Genomic DNA, 23,789 nt, shown 5'->3' with positions numbered 1-23,789 from the left:
ACATCGTAAACATTTAATCTCACCAAAAAAAAAAAACATTTTAAGTTCTATGAAACGTGTCTGACATGTAACTTGTGATTCACATGTAGCAACACAAAACATAGCCACTTGTTCTTACAGCTTCCAACACTGAAACCAGAAAGTTAACCAAACCAAACAGCACAATTTCCAAGAAAAAGCAGCCTGTGGAGAAGGATTACACACTGATGGTGAGTGAGAGGTGAGCGGACACACCCAATATGCAAATAGCGTGACCAACATCTGGTGAAAACTTAAAAGCAGAATTGTTCAGTAGACCCTGTTCAACTGTAGAACTAATTGGGCATGCGTAAAGTAGTTGACTTGGCCTCAACTAGAGGCTAACTACCAAATTTGGCCAACCCGAATTATTTAGGTAGAAAATATTTGTTCTGCTAATTTAAATTCACATTAAGAGGAACAATTTTAAGTTTAAATTGTTGCACTGTATATGCACTACTCAGCTGTAACATAAAACATTTGTCCTATCCGTTAGTGGTTTTAATGGTGTGACTGATCAGTTTATTGATTGCTTTCAAATCCATTTTAAAATGTAGATTATCTAACACTGTTAAACTTTGTGTTTTGTATTTTCAAAAAAGTTGTCAGAGATGAGAAACTTTTTTAAGTTTAAAAAAAAAAAAAAAACTTTTTTTTTATTTTTTTCCAGAGCTGTATTTCTAAGCTTTCTTCATAATGTTTTAAAAATTGGGCAATAATAATCTCTAATTTTCATATATAAGTTGGATACAATTTTACTACAATTTTAAAAATCAAACAAAGCCGTTTCTAGTGAGCAAGGTTTAAAGTATTATCATTTGGATTTTATATTCTGCATTAATAGCCAAGAAAACAAATTCTCTGTCAAAGAAAGAGCCACAGCCACCTTCTTTAACTATAGGAAACTAATGGAAAATATAAATTATTCTGCAAAATGTGGAACAAAACTTTATTCTTTATTCTTAAGCTTTATTTTTTATATTATCTTTTTAATGACATGTGTGCTTATTCTCCTTGTTGTAATTTTGGTACATTGTAATTACTTTGAAACCGATAAAACATATAATACCAGTAAAAACAAACTGACATATAAAGACGAAACCAAGCAAAGACCAGATATACTATCATACAGTTTTCCCAACTTTCCAACATTTAAGTCTATTGTCAGCCTTTTCCAAACTAATTTGGTTAACTGGTGTAGTACACCTCAAATCATGTTAAAGTATTACTGAATATCACATATATACACATTTCTACATGAAAATTACAATTGTTTAAAAGATCATAGTCTAAAAGAAAGTCTCCTGAATCAGCACACCATCAGAGACCTCCATCCAGGTCTATCATAATTAAACCATTTCAACTGTATGCTGGAGGATCCTCCATAGGTGGGTTGTTTACATTGTTGCTGGGATTTGCAGTATAGTACACATTCTGTGAAAAAACAAATATTTATCATGTATTAATTCATTTATCATTTATGGTTACATGTTTGATTTTTACTAGAACTACAAAATTAGGACTGATCATGTTGAAAAATAGCTTTGTCATGCCGATAATTTATTGTGAATTCTACTCTAATTTGGTGTATTGTATAATATGAATATTGTCGCTGTCCAATGAAAAACAAGTATATCCAAAACAATAACTTTACAGGAGAAAGTAAAAACCTTCCAAACTTCCAATTTTTTTTCCAGGTAATTTTAAAGTTTTTATTTCGATTCCTTTATCAAGAACTTTTGGCACAGTGTAAGAGACAGTTTGTGTTCAAATTATGTAGTGATCTAAAAAATTACAAAAATGGAGATACTTGTTTTTCATTGGACAGCAAAGACAAAATCTATGATTTATGATAAAAAGTATCACTGCATCAACTTCAAACCAATAGATATGCTTTATAATCAAGAATTATATAGAGAAATGGCAAAAAAAAAAATTACAATATTTATGTTTAGGTCCAGCCAAGCTCATTATCACATGTATTTTCTTGTAAAGTAGACCCCAAATTGTTCTGTTGTCACATCACAGTAACTCTGAATATGCACTGAATATGTACTGAATATGCACTGAATATACAGATCTTTACATTACTATTTACAACATTCATATCCAAGAAAGAAATTGAATAACATGTTAATTCAAATGAATGTAGGTGAAAAATCAGATTTTACCTGTTGGCCGTTGTGAGTTTGTAATGAATTGGACATTGTGTAGCAAGATGTATAACTTGGAGGCGCAGATGCAGCAGATGCAGCAGGTGCCTTTAAAATAGAAAGAGAGTTTAAGTTTAAACATGGTGGAAACTAGTTTTAGGTTGGGGAGAAATCTTAACACTAGGTAATCCATATCAGTTAAATCAAAGCCAAAGATGAATGTAGACATCCAAAAATCTGCACAAGCAAAAGATAGATTTAGATTTTGAAACTACAGGTCCGAATAAGTTGATGAGTTTGTTTACTTGGAGCGTTTCCCTCCTCGGTTTATTTTTTTTCACACTGGCAAAAACCTAAACACAGGAAAAAGCGCCCTGACAAACCATGTGATCATGTTGTTTTCTCTGATTGGCCAGAGATGGTGTTCAGTTTGAAAACAGCTTAGAATGGAGCAGCAGCAGACAACAGTGTTTGTGTCAAACTTATTTGCATTCATTACTCAGGTATTAGTATGGATAGTATTTAAATTAAAGTATTCACTTAAGCTTTTTACTCAAGTAAAAGTGTAAAATATTAATGTTGAAAAATAATGCAACTGTATTAAAGAAGCTTAATTGGTTAGCTTAATTTGCTTCAATTCTCTTGAGTCTCTGTATGGATCATCTTCATACTAGGCTACATACGTCTGCTATATTCTTGCTGGAGTGTGGCGTGACCTGTGTGTGCAGGTGTGATGGATCACGTATAAACCAATGGTCGGAATGGTATTTGTTTATACCTCTCGTGTAACCACAATCTAATTCACTTTATTTGGATGGAGCGGTTTATCTAGATTATCTGGATTAATCTGAAAACAAGCTGAAATGAAAAAGCAGTAACAAGACTATTTTAAAATGTAAGAAGTAGAAAGTTCAGATAATTGTGTGAAAATGTGAGGAGTACATTTATAATTACTCCAGTAAAGTGTAGATAACCAAAATATCTACTTAAGTAAAGTAACAAAGTGTTTGTACTTCGCTACTTGACACCTCTGGACCTGATTGGTGGGTAAAGCATCATGGGAAATGGAGTCCATAGAGGTAACAGAATTGGGAGGTGTGTTAGACTCCAGAATAACAGAAGAAGAGTGAGGGAAGTGACAGGAAGCATGAAGAAGCGTTTAAAGTTGCAGGGCCCTATTTTAAGGATCTATAGCACACAGGCCAATTGTGCATTGAGCAGCTGGATTTTTGGCATGTTGGTGTGTCTTTGGAATGAATTAATCATGGATGTGTTTTGGTGTCCGTGTCTCTGTTGTCATTTTCTTTAAGAGACAAGTGTGCTCTGATTTTGTTCATATCTTCACTCTAAAAAGTGAGAAGTTGTGTTTTAGTCAGAAGAACTAACTTTCTCAAGTTGAGTGAACTTACCAGCCAGTACAACATAATAAAATGAGTTTAGAAAAGTCCAACCTGAAAACTTAAAAATGCTTTTAGCATACTACACGTGTCAATGCTCTTTCTACAGTGTTAGTTCATACAGCTTTCCCATAAGGCTCCTGGCACTATATATATGCATATTGGATTTGGCCTTACTTACCATCTTTGTGTTGTCTTTTGCCAAAAGCTACCTTATCCTAGGCAAGCACTAGTGTTATTTGTGTTGATTGTTAGGCTGAAATATTGTAGGCTCTAAGAATAAATTACCTTTATTCTGTGTTTCTGGTGATCACAGCATGTTAGCTTGGATCTGCAGTGTGCGCTCCTATGCTTGTTAGAATTGGCAGTTCCATAAAAATATGCTTAAATTAAGTTTAAATTCTTAAACCCCCCAAATAAAAAAAATTGTAGTGTTAATGGTGCGGCACTTTGTGCATCTCTGCAGTTAAAAGTCAGGTTTGTGCTCTGCTGCGTGTCTGTGTGTGTGTTTACCAAGCGGGAGTCTACTCACTAAAAAAAAATATTTATTGGCTTATATAGAGTTAAGAGTTATATATAATTATATATCTTATAATTTTGCTTTGACTCAGTTAAGTTCTAAAAACATAAAATTTAATTTTATTCAACTTTACTGAGTTTTTCAAAAAACAACAGTTTAATTAACTTGAATGTTTTTTCAGGTATTGTGGGCTTAAAGAATTAAAACATACGTATAGGCATTTTCATAATATTAAGAATATTTTTATTAAACTGCCAATAATGACAGCCTAACACTGGGGCGGCATAAAAACAAACTCTGCAGCTCTAAGTCAACATAATAAAGGTGGTTTCTCTTACAGTTTACAACACTGACGCCTGGCAACTAACACAGATTCAATCCACTAATGCACGACTAGGATAAGGTAGCTTTGGGCAACCGACAACACAAAGATGGTAAGTAATGGAGAGGCCACATCCAATTTGCAAATATATGATGCCAGAAGCCTATAGGAAAGCTGTATGAAACAACACTGTAGAAAGAGCATTGATACATGTAGTAACTGAAAGTTGGTAGAAATCACATTTTTTTCATTGGCTCAACAAAGCTTTTTAAGTTTTTTAGGTTAAAGTTCTCTGAACTGATTTTATTGAGTTGTACTCGCCGTTAAGTTCACTCAACTTCATAATATTATTTCTTCTGACTAAAACACAAAATCACTTTTTAAAGTGTTGGCGCATGACGCACCTATACGGATGGACAGCTGGGCACAAGGTGTAAAAATAGACTGTTGACGGGGTGTAAGATAGCAAAGAACATTGCAACGAGCCTTCCGCAGGGTGAACAATAGGACCCACAATGAACCTGGTTCACTCTTTTTACACTTGAGCTGCGGTGTTGTATTTTACAGAAAATGAAGCCAAGAGAGTAATAGAGTCTCTAACACATTTCATTTCCTGTGCCAATAAATGTTAACTGTGCTACGACAATAAAAAACTAGGTCTTTCATACCGTCGGTTTGGTACAGCATGTACAGGTTGTGATGCAAATGGAGATGATTAACTGGAGCACAGAGAAAACCAGCAGAACTCCATGTACCCCATTGACCTGATTCTGTCATACAGTGCAAAAATAGAAAAAGAAAATAGAAAACTTTTATCAATGACAAAATGAATCATTCAGATTTTATTTTAGATCCAGATATACAGAGAATCTGCTTCATTTGATAAGATTTATCAGCAGAAAACAATCTAACAAAAATATTTTCTGGAAATCCAGTCATTTAAATGTACTATTGGACTTCAAAAGACACTCTCTTATCCAAAGACAATCTTTCATTACTTTTACTTATTAGATACTTTACTATCATGTTCCAGGTGGGCATTTATAAACAATTAAGCCTAAACAAAAGAAGCAGCTTTAAGCTACTACTGTCCAATAAATGGCTGCAAAATGTGGACATGACCCTGGTAAAGGAACAGGGACTGCTGATTACTGTTTGATTCTGAAGAATGCTCACCTAAAGTCCACAGGCTGACTGAATTTTGCAGCCGTTTATTTTCTTAATCCTACATCTCATATACAACTATAGGTTGTGATTGTTTGTTACTATTTTCTTTTTTTAATGTTTTGTTTATTTATATATACAGCTCTGGAAAAGGATGAGTTTCTTTGATTTTACCAAATTGAAAACCTTTGCAATATAATCAAGAGGAAGATGGATGATCACAAGCCATCAAACCTGAGCTGAACTGCTTGAATTTTTGCACCAGGAGTGGCATAAAGTTATCCAAAAGCAGTGTGTAAGACTGGTGGAGGAGAACATGGCAAGATTAAAAAAAAAACAGGGTTATTCCACCAAATATTGATTTCTGAACTCTTCATTTATGAATATGAACCTGTTTTCTTTGCATTGTTTGAGGTCTGAAAGCTCTGCATCTTTTTTGTTATTTCAGCCATTTCTCATTTTCCGCAAATAAATGCTTTAAGTAATGACAATATTTTAATTTGGAATTTGGGAGAAATATTGTAACAACAAGAACAAATAGAAAGCAGTACATACCCTGAATCTTCGGTAGGCCTCACATTTTTCGGAATACGGGGGGAAGTTGCATGGGGGGTAATCAGTAAATGATCTAAATTCCATTGGTATAAAAATGACAGCTATAGACGCTATAACAGCACTGGCTACATTAAGTCTCTGACAGATCAGCATCTATAAAAGAAAGAGAAGTACAGCACAATAGATTTATTATTTATCATCACCCAGAACACACCATCCTCACTGGGAAACATGGTGGTGGCAGCATCATGCTGTGGGAATGCTTTCCTATAGCAGGGACAGGAAAGCTGATCAGAATTGATGGGAAGATGGATGGAGCTAAATACAGGGAAATCCTGGAAGAAACAGTGTTGGTGACTACAGAAGATTTGAGACTGGGAAAGAGATTCACTTTCCAGCAAGACAATGACCCTAAACATACAGCCAGAGCTACAGTGGAATGGTTTAGTTCAAAGAACATTCATGTGTTAGAAAGTATAACACTCTCTTTCCTCTAGATGTACAAAGCTGGTAGGGACATACCCCCCCCCAAAAAGGTGGCTCTACTAAGTATTGATATAGAGGGAATGAATACTTTTGCATATCGCACTTTTTAGATTTTTATTCGCTTGAAAATCTGAAAACCATGTATTATTTTCCACTTGACAATTATGTCCTACTTTGTGCTGGTCTATCACTTATAATCTCAATAAAATAAATTTACGTTTATGGTTTTAAGGTGACAAAATGTTAAACAATTTGAAGGGGTATGAATATTTTTGAAAGCCACTGTGTAGAACAGAGTTTTTTTTCATATTTTTGAACAAGTTATGAGTGAGCAAAATTCCTTTCTTGTTACCACTGCCTTCTTTTTAGTCTAAAATCAAGTAAGAAACAGATGTTGACTTACCAACCGGCTACAATGTGTGTTTACTGCTGCAATAGACAGACAGCCAACGACAATGTACTGTAAGAGTGAAAAAAAAAACGTAATTATTTTTAAATGTAGATAGATTTTAGTAAATGAAGAACGTGTTTTAGAAGTTCAAATCTAGAGAACAAACTTCTCCAGTATATTGTAATTGTGCCTTTGGAAGGAGAACGAGTTAAACTAAGCACGAGGAGACAAATAATCCAAAACTTACCAAAAGAGAGCCCACGAGTAGAATTCCAGCTACTGTACCAGAAAATATAGGATTCAGTGTCGTAATAACACCAAACGCAAAAGATACGAGCCCAACTATTATTTGGATAGCCTGTGGGGAAAACAGAGGCTTGTTTTAATGTGATATGAAGTAAAATACATACATTTCAATCATTGTTTTGTCTTAGTTACAAGAAGTTGTTTGAACTCAAATAAATTAAGTCTGTTTTACATAAAATTGGATATTTCTAAACAATACTCAACTATTTTGAGTTAGTTGAACATTCGTGGGCACATCTATACATTTAAACTGAGATCTTTGAGTTGAACCAACTTATAATAACTGAGTTTATTCTGTTGCCATTAACAGCTTCTTTTCCATTGGCTTCTGTCACAACCTATTTGCATATTGGGTGTGTCCAACAGTTTCTGACTAACACTCACCATCAGTATGTAGTGATTCCCTCTGGGCTACCTTGGAATAAGTCAAGTTCCACTTTAGCTGTAATAATTTACTGTTTTAATTTATGCTAATTCAAGTTTTTATTCCCCATTACTTATACAATTTGAGCAACAAAAAAAATACCTTAAAAACATTAAATAAACTCAACTTATCTGCTCTTATAGTATAACAAAAATAAAAAAGTGAAATCAACTTCCACTTTTGTTGTAATAATTTGATGTTTTAATTTATGCTAATTCAAGTTTTCATTTACCATTACTTATAAAATTTGAGCAAACCGGCTGCTTTAAAAAAGTTAAGTAAACTTCACTTATCTGGTTTTACAGTATAACAAAAAAAACTTTAGTTGTAATAACTTAAGTTTTTATAACCCATTACTTAACTTTGTAAGGCAACCAGTTTCCTGGCTCAACTTATCCGGGCTTACAGTGTGGGGCAGTCCTGATGAGAGCCAGTTTTATCTTAACATTTTGATGGTCTTTGTGACTGAACCTGAGGATAGTTTTTTTTTTCCTTACTTAGTTGATTATTTCTTGCCATTATACCGATTAGAACATTACTCAAATAGGGCTATTCACAGTACACCAACTCTACCTCTTCACTACTTTACAACTGATGCTCTCAAACACATTAAGAGGACAAGAAATATAAGTAATTAACTCTTGACGTTCTTGAAGTTCAGCACAGCTGTTAACTGAAAGCTTGAATTCCAGGTGACTCTACCTCATAAAACTGACTGAAAAAATCCAGCCAAGTTTTCCTTTTAGTTTGGATGACTTTAGTATTAATCTACAATGCAGAATATTTTTAAATAATGAAAAAACACTGATTATATCTGTATGTTTTAAAAAAGCAGGAGAAATAACTCACCCCCAGTGCTGTAGGCTGCACTTTCAGGAACATCTCAAATCTGGCAGAAGTTGATGTTTCTGTATTAATGTTACTCCTTTGAGTTACAACAGGAGCCCCGACAGTATTGAGCCTGACGATGTGGACCCCACCAGCAGGGATCCCAGCCCCAGCTCCAGCTCCATGTTGTCCATTTGGGATCAGTTGTGTCACCGTTATAAAGCCTCTGGGATTATTCTCCAGTACTGCAGGAGCGGACATCCTTAACAGAGATGAATTTATCAGGACAAATCCATAAAAATGAACAGATCATGTTTTTCGTCAATTATTTGTAATCTTTTATTTCCTATTTTGTCTTATTTAGAAAGTTAGTTTTATTCCTCTGTAAAACAGTAGATCCCTACTATTATCAGGTCAATATTTAGAATATTATCTTTGCTTTTAAATTAAAAGTACTAAAAGAAAGCTGTGCTATGCTAAGTGACTTCTGTGTGAGCCATAATGGTGCTATAAGCTATAAACTAGCCAATCAGTCACTTCGAAAAGGGGGGGCCAGTAAAATACAGGGAGGTAAATAGACTTAAAAAACTGAAGCTAAGCACAACTTAAAAATACTACACAGTAATTCCACAGTGTTAAATTAAAGCTAATAGTGGGAACGTTTAACAGGCCAGCATTTTTGTCAATTTTCTGACTGACATCACACCCCTAAATCTTTAAGATTTCTTTTCAAGCATTACATAAAAAGCTTTCATGTTTGATAAGGAACGTTACTGAAAATCATAATTGTAATTGTAATAGAAAGTATAGGAAAATAGTCAAGTAAATCTGCAACTGTCAAAATATAATGAGTAAGATCATAAAATTGACTCTTTCCGGGTCAAGGCATGTTCATAGGTTAACGCTCACAGTGTTAATTTATCACTGACAAATTTACTGTGTTCCCGTATAACAATGGTTTTTAGTCATATGTAAAGTTGTCTAGCTTCACTTTATTCACTTTCAATTAAACATACTGTTTTTGAAGCATATATATATTTAAAACAAAATCTGTTTTAATTGGTTGCCCTGTATTTTGCCTCATGTTCTTACTTGTTTGCTTCTTTTATACATGGGCAGATCTAAACTACTGTATGCTACAAAGATTGGAATATGTAGGAACATTGTTTTTTGAGATTTTAAAAGTCTTAAAAATGTATTTATTTCACATTTTGCATAACCTCTTTTTATTAATTATTGTTTGATACACATTTTTGGTGCAATTAATAATAGATTTATACATTATTATTCATACAGCTAAAGTATTGAAGGATACACGTAAATAAAGAAAAAAAAACTAACTGTGAAAATCAAACACTGCCTTTTCTCCTTTAAAATAATTAGCACACTAAAATAGATCTGTATAATAGTCCAATACCAGATATAAAACCTTAAATCAGTTATGTTACAGTTCTGACATTATATTTACACCTTAACATTTACATAACCCCAACCACTGGAGATAGATCAAGTCAAAGCTGGGCAAAACTTGGCGACAGAAATTTAAAAAAAAGTTCCTTACTAGTTATGGGAATATGTACTGGTACAGAAATCAGGCCTTATGACCTCAGTCTCTACGGTAATCTAAAAAAATTAACCCTTGTCACCTGACTTTACCATCTGTTGAGCTAGTTAAGCTTTCTACACACCACTGAACAGAATGTCTCCACTAATATTTAGGACTATCAGAAAAATACAAGATTAAATAAATTTTGTCCTTAAAAACAAGGCTATGCTATGCTATGCTACTTCTCGTGAGCCAATATGATGTTGTAAACCAGCCAGTCAGTCACCAACCCATCCAGAAAATCAGGTGGTCTTTTTTATTCAGATAAATAACAGTGTTTTAGAAAATCGATAAAAATAAGTGTGTGAAATAGTCTTGTAAAAACAAAACTAAGCTTATTTTCACACCAACCAAAGTCTAAAATATTAGTATTTACAGTATATATTAACATATAGATAGACATGCCATCAAATCCACTTACTGAAACAAGCCTAAGACAATCATTGAGAGTTTTAATTTTACCTGAGGTGAACTTCAGCTTTCGTCTCTGTGGGGAACTTAAGGAGCTGCTGGTGTTTTCTCTTCTGCTGAAGTCTCGAGGCCTGATTGAAAAAACAACATATTCCTTTTTAAACGACCTTTGGAAACATGATACATCATTAACCAGGAAACTGTGATAAATGTTGTCTAAACTCACCTGTACATAATCACATGATGTATCTTTTATCAGTCATGGTGAAAGTCTAGCGCAGCCACAGCCTCATTTTATGGTCAGCCTACTTTTATCTTTTATGTACTTTATATCAGCACTATATAGTACTAAGCATTACTGTATATAATATGTTATAAAAAAATAAAATAAAAAGAAACTACAAAATGGCATTTTTACAAGGGAAGAAAATATCTTCTTAACTTTCAATGGGGGTCAGACAAAACAAATTAATTTCAATTCAAGTCAATTTGAGCATTTCTATTGGTTCATTCATCATGAAACGTATTGCCACAGTCATACTATGTCAAAAAGTGCAAAAACAACACAAGTGGAGATACAAGAGTTTTGGGAAACAGGATATGTTGAAATAACTGTCTCTACTAGTGTCTTGATGTTTAATATATATGCGTGGTGAACAGGGGTGGATCTAGCCATTTTGGGGCCCTAGGCAAAATATAAACAAGGGCCCCTCATTCTTGAAATAAACCAAATAACTAGAGATGGAACAATCAGTGTATCGGTATCGGCCGATTTTCAGCCAAAATATGGTATCGGCAATCGGCAGATATTCTTCTGATTTTAGCCGGTCTGATTCAGGAGTTCAGGGTTAAGCAGTTAATCAGAGCTGTGTGTGGATGAAACTGGTGAAACCGGTGAAACTGCTCGCTTACAGGAAGCTGCAGTTCCTCATCCAACCACTAGTCGGAGCTGCAGCAGCAGCAGCAGCACAAGCCCCGCCGTCTTCACTCAGTCAGAGCTACAGCCCAGCCACAGGCTACAGGCTCAGCCAGTCAGTCTGGAGCGTTTTTTACAGTTTTCTTAATTTCATTTGTGTATGAAATAAAGGTTTTAACCTCTCTAACCGGATAATACAGCTCTCTACAGTTCATCTTTCAGCCCAAGTAGCTAACAGCAGCAGTTTAGAGCAGAGTCACGGAGTCACTGCTCGGATTACATTATAAACAGGTCAGTTAGCGCTGCTAACCTCAGGATGTTTATAACCACGGAGTTTAGTGGACACACCACGGCTGCAAGGTTAGACTGTTGAAGGCTACTGAAGACTATTAAAGGCTATTGGAGGTTATTGAAAGGGTATTGGGGGCAGAAATTAGTAAAGGCTGGTTAGATAAGTGATTCACGTCCTCGTCCTTTGCTGCAGTGAAACTGTGACTGGCGCTGTCACAGTGATGTTTATTAACATCATTAAAACAGATTGTCAGGTATTGTCTTATAAATATTTACACATAACTTATATCTCTCTAAAAAGCGTTTATTTTGGTCAGTAACACTCTTGTGTTTATTTACTATCAGTGTAACCTTAAATTACCAGTGTTTGCTTTGGCGTGGATGTAATTAGAGGAAACACGTCGTGTGGCACATTGTTACGTCATCATATTATGGACTAGTTCAATGCAAGGAACGGAGGGGGGTATGTGTGTTTGGACAATTAGTATTAAGACATTAATTCGTTATTCTACTGATATTTCTGTTGTTTTTTTTAATAGAAATATGTTTTTTCTTTACTTTACATAAGTAACACATTAACATTGTTTTTTGGCGTATTTACTGTAGCTGGGATGGTCAGATTTGGGGGCCCCAATGGAGGACAGATTTGGTCGAGGCCCAATTAAAGAACGGCCTCTAATGGTGAACATCTGACATTACTAAGTAAAAGCAAACTGTCTAATATTATGAAGGTGGTAGGGAAAATAATTGGCCGGCAACACAAATCAGTGGTTTGCTGTAAGCATTTGATTGCATCAAGCATCAAGATTGTAGTTACTTCAGGATGTCAGATGATCACCACACAGCAAATTCTGTTTTTTGGAATAAGCTCCCTGAGAGTTAATATCAACTAATTTTAAGTGTATATGCGTGGGTGTTCCTTGAATATATGCTCTGATAAATTTACTTGCTGTTTTTATGTGGAAAAAAGTTTTTAAGGTTTTTTAAGTAAATCCTACTACATTTTTTTTCAGTGTATGTTTCATGTGACAGTCTATAATTTCTTTTTGCATGCAGTAGATGATTTTTGCCTGGTGTTTAGGCTCAACAACAAAGCTTATTTAATCTAACCATCCAGTCTTTCCACTAATGCTACAGTTAAATATACAGGTGGCAGCTGTTTTCATACAGCATCTCAAGATACATTGCGTTCTACAGTTTTTAATTTAAATATCACAACAAAAAGCATTATTACTAACTACAACAATTTCATTATCAACAAGTTTATGCCTGTATATTTAAATTGCATGGCAAGTTTAACCTTGCATTACAATTTTTAGTGCATTACCAGCACTTTATCAGACATAACAGCACAGAATACGACAATTTTTCTTGTCACCAATACATCTCTTTTAAAAGCCAAGTGGAAAACATTAAAAAGATTCCATGCATTTAAAAAAAACAGTACATTCATAAAATCAAAGTTCAATAATTCGTCACATTTCCTTTAAAATACATACACATGGTGCTTTAAAACAATAAAATCCCTTCCCCATGTATTTATTAAACTCCATAAAAAAGGTAAAAGAATAAATAAATAAATAACGAGTAAAATAACATACATGGTAAAACACATTTTTTGTCCACATACATATGAAGGTAAAAACATGTTTTTTTCTTATTGTTCTTTGTGTACGGCCGTGTTTTTTTTTTTAGCAAGTCCATGGTTTTAAAACTTCATGCAAAAAGGTGTAAAAGGAAATTGTGATAGTCCAAAAAATCGGATAAAATTGTCCTTTGTACAGAACCGGGGTGAGCCCCTATCATGCAGGCTCCACCCCGCTCCTCAGAAGAGACACCGCTGTCGTTTCCGGGCTCAGAGAAGATCGAAAGTCGGCTGCTGGTATTTTCTCGAGGCTCTCGATTTGCTCTAATAGCTAACAACATGTTAGCTAGGCAAACAACCATCATAAAAATTATAATGAAATACCTCATGGAAGGAGCCCTGGTGGGCAAGACTTCACACTGATGGTAAGCTAGGATTGGGGGACACGCCCATTAGAAAGTTCAGTCACGCTCCTCAACATCTTGGAATTAACTCTGAAATACTAAACCACCAAAGAGTTCCCCTCAACTCAACTTGTAGTTTAAGTTGGAGAATAAATTCACACAGTTTAACACTTTCACACATTTTTGTTTAACTCCAGATTTTTGAACTCCAAAAGTTTGCTTTGTATAAGCCACCCCACACTCTGCCTGTGTTCATTTGTTTACTTGCTCACTTGTGCTTTTTCAGGGTCAACTCAGGTTCAGTTATATAAAGCAGAATCATGTATCAGTTTCACCTTAATATAGCAGTTTAAGGATCATGTTGATGGTATACTGACTGTGACAGTGAGGATGCGTTTCTATGATTCCTTCCGAGTAATAGTATTTTTCTGTTTATTATTTTGCTGTGCAATGCACAACTACAATCCAATGCATCTTTTTCTTCATCTTCTTCTTTAATTTCTAAAGTCTATCCTGCACTTTTCAAAATACCAACACCATTCCAACCTCAGATGAAGTTTTTTTTTTATTAAAAACACATTTTCTGTGTCAACTATTTATTGGTTCAACTTAATTCAGTGAAGTTATCATATTTATTTGACTTAAGCTGTAAATATATACAATTTTACTTTATTTAACTTATTCAACTTTAACTGAATTTCATTCACACAACAATAGTTTAATTAACGCAGCTGCTTTTTTCCAAGTACAGTGGGCTTTAGGAATTTAGTTTATTTAATATAAATAATATTGCAGTTTCAAGCCAACACAGTGACAACTAGGAAAACAGAACAGAGGCAGTGGACTCTTACAGCCTATCCCACTTAGTGCTTTTCCACCGATGGGTAACCTGCCCTGTTCTGGTTCGCTGTGTTTCCAACAACAAAAGTAGGTTCTGGAACCAAAAAACAACATCTGTGGGCGTGTCTGAGAATGCACAACGGTCTGCTGAGGAAACACAGTATTAACTCTGGATTTGGTGTTCTCCAGAGTTTCAGGATAAATTTGAAGGATGAACTAGAGGAAGATTTATCTCAGCCAGGATATCCTTGCACTAAAGAGCAAGTAATAAACAATCTAGAAAGGTTTAAAAATGGAGTGGAGCTGGGCAGAGAAGTGAACTGGTGTTTTATGATGTGCGGGACAGCATGCTGGATAGTAGTCCAGCTAACCAGATGACTGGGTGGCGCTGAATTCAGCATCTTATGCACACCTAGGATAGGGTAGCTTTGGACAATAGACAACACAAAGATGGAAAGCTGTATTAAACAACACTGTAGAAAGAGCATTGATACGTGTAGTAAACTAAAAGTTTTTCATTGGCCTTTCTGTTATACAGTTAAAGTACCATCAAAATCTGCTATTTTAAGGTGAAAATTAGACACAGCGCTGCTTTACATAATTCAAAATAAACTCACTCTGCAAAATTAAAAGGAAGGGGGAAAATAAATAAACAAGGAAATACAAAAACAATGTCCCCATTATATCAACAACTCATGTGCATGATCAGCTGGCTGTTTCATAAGTTAAAAGGTATGTAAAGCAGTACAAGAGAAACAGACACACCACAGAACTACCAGCAAGAGCCAGCAACATCATTCCCTTTCATCAGGTAACAAAAAATATATTTTATTTTAAAACATGAATCATAAAAACATGGAAAAGTTAAAATAATTAAAAAATAATCAAATATATATTGTAATAAAAACAAGTCTATTATTTTTTTTTCATATTCTTAAATGTCATTGTTACTTTCATTTCATTTATTATTTTAATTGCAATATTCACAGTGTACATTTTGGCATATTCATATTCAGTAACACATTCAATGACGAGTATTGAATAGCACAATATTTTGTATGTTTTACATAATATTAAGTCGATATATTTTATACATGGTAAAAGGTTAGAATACAAAAGTCATACAAACTGTGAAGAAAAACATGGAATTATTTAACAAACAAAATAGTGTTAAAAAAAAAATCAGAACATATTTTATGTTTTAGATTTTTCAAAGTAGCACTTCTTGCTTAGATGACAGTTTTGCACTTGGCTGGATTTTCTCAGTCAGCTTTATAAGGTAGAGTCACCTGGAATAGCTTTCAGTTAACAGCTGTGCTGAACTTTTCAAGAGTTCATTACTTGAATTGCTTGTCCTCTTAATGTGTTTGAGAGCATCAGTTGTAAAGTTGTGAAGAGGTAGAGTTACAGGTATACAGTGAATAGCTTTGTTTTAGTAATGTTTTAATCCATATTAGGGCAAGAACTTCTCAACTAAGTAAAGAAAAAAATACTTTTAAGAAATGAAGATCATTCAATCCAAAAAATCTCAAGAACAGTGCAGTCACAAAGACCTTAAAACGTTAAGATTAAACTGGCACTCATCAGAACTGCCCCAGAAAAGAAAGTTACCAGCCTCAGAAACCAATAAACAAGTTAACAGCACCCCAGATAAGATCCACCTAAATGCTTCACAGAGTAATTTTAGTTTGGTTTGTTTAACACTTGTAAGTTTACTACAAGATTCCTTATGTGTTCCTTCATAGTTTGGGTGGCTTCAGTATTAATACACAAGGTATGATGTAGGCAGCAATGTAGGCACTTTTAAATATGTGACATTTTTTCCCATTATTTTTTATTAAATATAATGTATAATTTCTCCATTTCTCCATAACCATTTCTCCAAGATCCTCTGAGGGGATTTGTTTGTTGGATAATACACAGCATTATTGTGTGTATTCTTTGGTATAAACTCCCTGAGAGTTAATTTGATATTCATTTTAAGTGTATATGCGTGACCATCGAATACACTCTATAACAGTTATAGTAACTCTTTTCTGGGAGTTGGACTTTTACCTCTAAAACACAGCTCTCAACTAGACTTAATTTTATCATAAATTCTTACACAGTGTTAACAACTAATGCACCTAAACAACTTAAAAATTGTGTTATTGAATTAACATTACCAAAGAACATCATAATACTTAAAACACTACTGTTTTCAGTGCATTTCCAGCACTTTGTCACACTTAAAAGTGCAGAAAATGATAACTTGCTCTTATAGCCAACAAAATGTTTGGAAACCAAACAAACATTCTATAAAATGTCATGAAATCCCCCATGGAAGGAGCCATGGTGGGCAAGACTTCACACTGATGGTGAGCTAGGATTGGGGGACACTCCCATTAGAAAGTTCAGTCACGCTCCTCAACATCTTGGAATAAACTCTGAAATACTACACCACCAAAGAGTTCCCCTCAACTCAACTTGTAGTTTAAGTTGGAGAATAAACTCACACAGTTGAACACTTTCACACATTTTTGTTTAACTCCAGGATTTCCAAATCCAAAAATTTGCTCTGTATGTTTAACCAGTCTGAAGTTCAAGTTTAAATTTTTCTATTTCCACACATTCTGCAGGATGTCCACCAGCGTTAATCCAGTTCCAGTCGTCACCCATGTGATCACACAACAAACTGCTCCAGCTCAGATCATCCAAAATGTGCCTGCACAAGGATTTTCTACTATGGTAACGCTGCCGGTCAGGAGTGTTGGGAGCAGCCTTTCTTCAGGTCTACTTGGAAAGTTTTTGAAGGGACAGCCAAAAGCACTGGGGGTAAATTATGACTTCTTTTTATTCACATTTCACACATTTTCATTTACAGTAGCAGATATTTATAAGAGTTTAATGAAAAAGTTTAACATTGCTTAGCTACGAAGTACATGGAGTGTACAGTCATATCAGAATATTATGACCACCTTCTTGTTTCTACACTTACTGTCAATCTTATCAGCTCTAATGAACTTATAAGACTGTAATCCTTTATCAGTTTCTCTGCACATTTTATTATTCTTCCTTCACCCTGTTCTTCACTGGTGAAAACGCCACAAAAATGACACAATTCTGACACAATAAAAATGAAATAAACAACTCACAGGTAACACTTGAGGTACAGGGTGAAGGGATAAACAAAATGAGTACAGTTCCATTTCATTTTAAACACATTGTTGCCAGGTGCCACTTAAGCCAGATAATAAGTGTTTTTCTCTGTTAATCAATGGTTGTAATGCAGATTGCCATACTGTGAGTCAAATCCTGGAAAACTACTGATTTAACTGTTTCTTCCCACACAGGTTGTTGAAATAATGATTGGTGTCTTCACAATTGCATCTGGCATTGCAGTTAGCCAAGGTGGATCCACTTTCCTGTACAGTGGCATTGCATTCTGGGGATCTTTAATTGTAAGTCTTTTTTCAGTGAGTGTACACCACAAGTAATTCCTAATAACGAAACTGGTTTAAAATAGCTGTGACTTCCTTTTCTCAGTACATCAGCGCTGGATCTCTGACTGTTTTGGCAGAGAACAAGCTTCATCCCTGTGTGGTATGTAAATATCTTCCATGGTTCTTGTATTACAGTAGTCAGGCAGTTAGTAATGGAGCATTATAGAGTACAGTGCGTCCACTAAATGTATGAACATAAAGTACTGTAAAAGTTGTATTGATGGTTTTGATGATATGGGTACATGTTTTCTGAGATTAAAGTTTTTTTGTTTAGTTTTTTTGGTAAAGCTAAAGAACTATAGCTAATGATAATAGCTTTAATAATGTAAACTGTTTTGCTGTGTACACAGATCTGCCATGACATTAAAGCCAAAAAAACAAATTTACAAAGTAATCCGGGGGGGGACGTGCGTAAACAAACTTTAAAAGTTGGCTTGGAAAAGTGCGCTAATAACATTGAAAAATGTAAATGGTTGCCCCTCTTTCTGCTGCCTCTCCCCTCCCCCCCTCTAAAGTGTCCAAACATTTACACACACTTTTGAATGGGTTCCCATGGGGAAATGTCCAAACACAAAAACGTCTGTTGTACGATTGTATATGCCACAGTGAAAAAAAAATATTCATTGGCTCAGTCAAGTTTTCGTTTTGATTTGACTCAGTTAAGTTGTAAATACTTACAATTTAAAGTTTATTTAACTTTAAGTCAAATGAGTCAAATCTAGATGATAATATTTGAATCTGTAAAGTTTATTAAGCTTAACTGAGTTTTGTTCACACAACAACAGTTTAATTAACTCAACTGGCCTGTGGGCTTAAAGAACGTAGTTTATTTAATACATACACATAGATATTCTCACCATACTGGAAGCATTATACTGGGTCAGTATAATATTAACCCATAGCTCCAAGCCAACACACTGTGAGCACAAGAAACACAGAATATAAGGAACTTGCACTTATAGCTTACAACATCTGATAATCTGATAATCAACAGCTGCATGTCTAGGATAAGCTAGTTTTGGGCAACAAACAACACAAGGATGGTAGGTTAGAGAGAGGCCACACCCAATATGCAAATATATGGACCCAGGAGCCTTATGGGAAAGCTGGATGAACTAACACTGTAGAAAGAGCATTGACACGTGTAGTGACTAAAAGTTGTTTAAAATCAAATTTGTTCAGTGGCTACACATACATTTTTAAGCTTTTAGGTTGAAGTTCTCTGAACTAATTTTATTGAGTTGTACTGGCTGGTAAGTTTACTCTACTTGATAATATTAGTTCTCCTGACTAAAACACAGACAATTGAGAAAAATCCTCCAAAACATCAGGCAGATTGTAGATTGTAGATTGTTTGCAGTAGCGTGCACTTGGTGTCCCTGTAGCCTATGCCTGGTTAGTGCAGGGATCAGTATTTTTTATTGTTATGGCTGATCAGTGTATTTTACATTTACAACGTTTCTTTGAAACCCAATGAGTAAAAGCTCTACCAATGTAAAAATGGTAATATGAGTGGCTGTTTGTTGGTAAATTGTTTATTTTTCTCTCTTGCCCCTGCTATTTAGGTGAAAGGCTCTCTAGGGATGAATGTGATCAGCGCTGTAACTGCAGGAATTGTCTTTATTATTTTGGTCGCTGATTTGTCATCAATGAATTTATGCCAGTATCATTCCTATTACTACTCCTATTACCCTGTCTACTGCATGAGCGTAAGTATTTGCAGGGTTTTAGTTTTAATGTTATATTGTGTAACTGATAATGAATTCTATTCCATATCTATCTAAATCTTACTCATTTACCCCAAAGTACATTAGATCAGAGTTATGCATAATTCTGTGATTTTCCTCTTTAAGAACACCTACTGTATTTTTACCTGCTAGAGCAGGAAATACACCAAACTGCATTGAACTCTGGTCCTCACCATCTTAACACAGACTTTACCTGCTTAAGATTCTAAAGAAACACCCTGTAACCTTAATCCAGAATTAAAACAAATAAACCACTCAATGTGAATCATATGATCTCAAACCAGTTGAACACCTGTCAGAATTGTGTCATAATCACCATTATAAAAAGGGTATTTGAGAGATTTTTGGATACTTTCGGAAGAATGGTGTTTTTTATAGACTAGAACGTTGGTGGTGGCTTTAACAGCACTTTATAGGAGGAGCCAGAAGGTAGCACAGACATGAGCCATGCATTAAATACCAGCATCCCTAGTGAATAAATAAGAAACATCTTCATCTTCCATAAGTCTCTATACCATACTCTCAGAGTATCAGAGCTTCATGTATTATTACATGTTTAATTGTATATGTTTAAAAGTTTTTCAGCCTTGACTTAAAGGTAAGGTCACAAACTTTGATTCGAGGGTTATTCCCAAGTTGGAGGGGTTGTATAATAAATCTCTTTTATCAAAAATAAATTGATATTGATGCATTATTAAATTGAAACACATAATGATTCTGGGCCTTCTTTCAGGTTGCGTCCTATCTGCTTCTCCTAATGGTGCTGATTCTCACTCTGCTGCAGTTCTGCATTTCCATCTCCATCTCAGCCTTTGGATGCAAAGCTACCTGCTGTATGCAACCTACGGTATGAATCATAAAAAGGCTTTAATTCTTAGAAAATACTGTGTTTCCAGCACTGAATACAATTTAACAAAAGATTTTCCTCTTCCAGGTGATGTTTGTGGTCAGCAACCCCAACGTGTCTAACCAATCTGCAGTCAATCCCCCACCATATGAGTAAATGTACACCTGACTTCATGACTTATTTTTATTGTTGATAGTTGATAGTTCAAAGAAATGCATATTAAATTGCATAATTAAATTAAATAAATTCCAAAATTTTTTTTTTCTATATCTAAGAAGATTGATCTTACAGAATGTGTAAAAACAAATTTGAACTGTATTCTGTCTTTTCGGTCTGCTATAGCAAGGTTGATACGTGGCTAAAATGTACAGAGAAAGCGGCCAGTCTTTTAGCTGAACGGACGTACACTAGCAGTCAGTTACCTCAGCCAGCTAATGCTAAGCTAGCATTTAGCGTATCTCTCAGGAAATAATGGTTTGCGATAAAACAATAACGAGCAATAATTATCGCGAAATAACTATCCCTCGATAGAAATGTAAGCCACAGTCGATAAAACTTTGATATAACTTGTTCCGGGAATGTTTCTGACAAACAACAGAAACAACCAATGAGAATAGGAATAGCGCCACGCTGACCCAATCATGTGGCTGGAATAAAGCGTAGGCGGAGCAGCTCACAAGCTAATGTTTGTGTCAAAAGAGAGCGCAGGGTTTGTGTGTGTGTGTGTGTGTGTGTGTGTGTGAGAATGTGAGGTAGAGAGAGCAGGGTCTGTGTGTGTGTGTGAGTGCAAGTTTTAGCCTGTTAGCTTGTTAGCTCGCTAGTCTATTGTTATTTTGGTGTAGTTCTTGCCGACAGCAAACATTAGAAGTTTCAGCAATAAAGCGACGACTGTAAATGTGTTTCTCGTTCAACCTTTCAATGTCTCGAGCCGGACGATAGGATATGATGCCAATAAGCACGTTTTTAGGCAGCTAGTTGAAGTACCTACCAACTCCCTGGCCGAGAGGGTCTTTAGCACAGGTGGTAATATTGTGACAGGACAGCTTTTAAACCCGAGGCAGTGGACAGACTTGTCTTCCTGGCACCGGAGCCTGTAGTAGGGTACGTCCGGTGCAAATAATAACTTGACAGCACTAAGAGACAGGTCTGCACTAAAGGGGATTTATTGTGTCTTTTTCTATTTTGCTTTGGAGCATTAGCTGAGGAAAACTGAGTGAATTTTATGTTTTCTTTTTTTCACATTGGAAAGTTGCTTAAAATGTTTTATTAATTCGGAACTGACCAAAGAATTTAGTTGTTATACTGTGACATTTAATCTTTGAATATACAGGATTTGAGTGTTTTATTTTTTATTTATACAGTAATATAATGTTCTAATGTTCATTTGTTAACCTCTGACTAAATAAAATTTGAACTATTTACTAACTCCCTTATTCTCTCATTTATGAGCAAAAAGAAACCTTTAAGTGCGACAGAAAGTGATTTGATTTAAATTGGGATACATATTGATATCGACTGATATGGAAAACTACAGGGGTTGGATGATAAAACTGAAACACCTGTCATTTTAGTGTGGGAGGTTTCTTGGCTAAATTGGTGCCTGGTGCATCAGTAAGAGCAGAGTGTGAAGGTTCAATTAGCAGAGTAAGAGCACAGTTTTGCTCAAAATATTGCATTGCACACAACATTATGGGTGATATACCAGAGTTCAAAAGAGGACAAATTGTTGGTCCACATCTTGCTGGTGCATCTGTGACCAAGACAGCAAGTCTTTGTGATGTATCAAGAGGCACAGTATCCAAGGTAATGTCAGCGTACCACCAAGAAGGACCAACCACATCCAACAGGATTAACTGTGGACGCAAGAGGAAGCTGTGTGAAAGGGATGTTTGGGTGCTATCCCAGATTGTATCCAAAAAACATAAAACCACGACTAAACAAATCACAGCAGAATTCAATGTGCACCTCAACTCTCCTGTTTCCACCAGAACTGTCCGTTGAAACAATAAATTATTGTGGTCTAAAACCAGGTGTTTCTGTTTCATTGTCCAAGCCGTGTATATAGTGATTTCTCTTTTTACAGAAAAATGTACTTAGTAGTAACTTTGTACTTGATAAATGCTTTAAAATGCTAAAATTTTACAACAAATAAAATTTTGCGACAAAACTATATTGTGATAAGTTTTTTTTTCCATATCACTCAGCCCTACAAGTAAACTCTCAGTCTGTGTCTGTGAGGATGTAGGAAGTGATAAATAGTGAAAAAACTTGTGGTGAAAGCTGTGAAGGTACAAGGATAATGCTAGTCAGACTGTACTGAGAAAGAGAAACACTGAAGAGCAGCAAGTATGAGTAAAAATATCATTGCCAAAAAAAACATGTTGTACATATAACAGATTTAATGGGAATGTCTTCTGTTTGGTGTAAGAGTAACATTACTCCATAACTGTTGGTGTGTTTGTCCAGATATATCACTAACTAGCTAGCTATGTAGCAATGTTGTTGCAATAGCCAAGTAGCTCCATTTCTTAAAGCTTGATAGCGTGTTGGCCTCTATTCTCAGTCTTAGTTAATCTGTGTAGATTAACATGCAGGATTTATTTGACTTTGAATGAAAATGTTTTTTTTAAGAATTAAAGATTTGGTTAGTTTGGCGCCCCCCACATTAGGGTCCCCTAATCTCGGCCATTTTACATTTTGCTTTAAATACCCTACATTAACTGGAAAATATATATACCTAAGCTTTTATTTTAATAAAAACAACCCTTAACATAATATTGGTGTCTGATAATGTGTGTAATAATGTGTATTTTCAAATCAAATTTCTTTGTCTGTGACATGGCTTTTCTGCACTGTGCCTATGGGATCCAACAGCTCCCAGTGGTGTTTAATGACCGAATTTTTCCTGTGTGGGCATCCATACTCTGATTGTATCAGGAAAACATGGCGACACCCTTGTTCCCTTAAAATTAGGCTCCCTAAATTGTGTTCAACATTAAAAATCGAAAACAAAAAACGAAAATGCGAAGTGTGCGCCACACATTTTTTTCACATATTTACATCTAAGTTAGTGATATTAAAATAACGGGTTTATT

At 35.1% G+C, this 23,789-nt stretch overlaps 2 protein-coding genes across 2 annotated transcripts; one reads left to right on the top strand and one right to left on the bottom strand.

Annotated features, from left to right (window-relative positions):
- Positions 1–953: 953 nt before the first annotated feature.
- LOC103027401 (membrane-spanning 4-domains subfamily A member 4D) lies at positions 954–10,742 on the bottom strand. The gene is made up of 8 exons (XM_007252155.4): positions 10,633–10,742; positions 8,586–8,826; positions 7,254–7,364; positions 7,019–7,075; positions 6,130–6,282; positions 5,079–5,180; positions 2,190–2,279; positions 954–1,452 (listed from the first exon to the last, which is right to left on the bottom strand). Exons 2-8 carry the CDS (start codon positions 8,823–8,825, stop codon positions 1,378–1,380), a joined length of 828 nt encoding a protein of 275 aa, XP_007252217.3. The 5' UTR covers position 8,826; positions 10,633–10,742; the 3' UTR covers positions 954–1,377.
- Positions 10,743–15,345: 4,603 nt separating this feature from the next.
- Positions 15,346–22,458, top strand: LOC103032983 (membrane-spanning 4-domains subfamily A member 4A). The gene is made up of 7 exons (XM_022675238.2): positions 15,346–15,428; positions 17,236–17,431; positions 17,950–18,057; positions 18,143–18,199; positions 19,665–19,808; positions 20,581–20,694; positions 20,782–22,458. Exons 2-7 carry the CDS (start codon positions 17,237–17,239, stop codon positions 20,848–20,850), a joined length of 687 nt encoding a protein of 228 aa, XP_022530959.1. The 5' UTR covers positions 15,346–15,428; position 17,236; the 3' UTR covers positions 20,851–22,458.
- The last annotated feature ends 1,331 nt before the right edge of the window (positions 22,459–23,789 follow it).

Source organism: Astyanax mexicanus, chromosome 5 (genome assembly GCF_023375975.1).
Source record: "Astyanax mexicanus isolate ESR-SI-001 chromosome 5, AstMex3_surface, whole genome shotgun sequence".
Classification (NCBI taxonomy): Eukaryota; Metazoa; Chordata; class Actinopteri; order Characiformes; family Acestrorhamphidae; genus Astyanax; species Astyanax mexicanus.
This window is presented reverse-complemented; position numbering and strand designations above follow the sequence as displayed.

Coding starts and splice junctions, on each gene's coding strand:
- LOC103032983 (XM_022675238.2), top strand. CDS start 17,237: ATGTCCACCAGCGTTAATCCAGTTCCAGTCGTCACCCATGTGATCACA. Junction 18,200..19,664: donor ACAAGCTTCATCCCTGTGTG/GTATGTAAATAT, acceptor CCTGCTATTTAG/GTGAAAGGCTCTCTAGGGAT. Junction 19,809..20,580: donor ACCCTGTCTACTGCATGAGC/GTAAGTATTTGC, acceptor GCCTTCTTTCAG/GTTGCGTCCTATCTGCTTCT.
- LOC103027401 (XM_007252155.4), bottom strand. CDS start 8,825: ATGTCCGCTCCTGCAGTACTGGAGAATAATCCCAGAGGCTTTATAACG. Junction 7,365..8,585: donor TGCAGCCTACAGCACTGGGG/GTGAGTTATTTC, acceptor TTTTCCCCACAG/GCTATCCAAATAATAGTTGG. Junction 2,280..5,078: donor CATGCTGTACCAAACCGACG/GTATGAAAGACC, acceptor TCTATTTTAAAG/GCACCTGCTGCATCTGCTGC.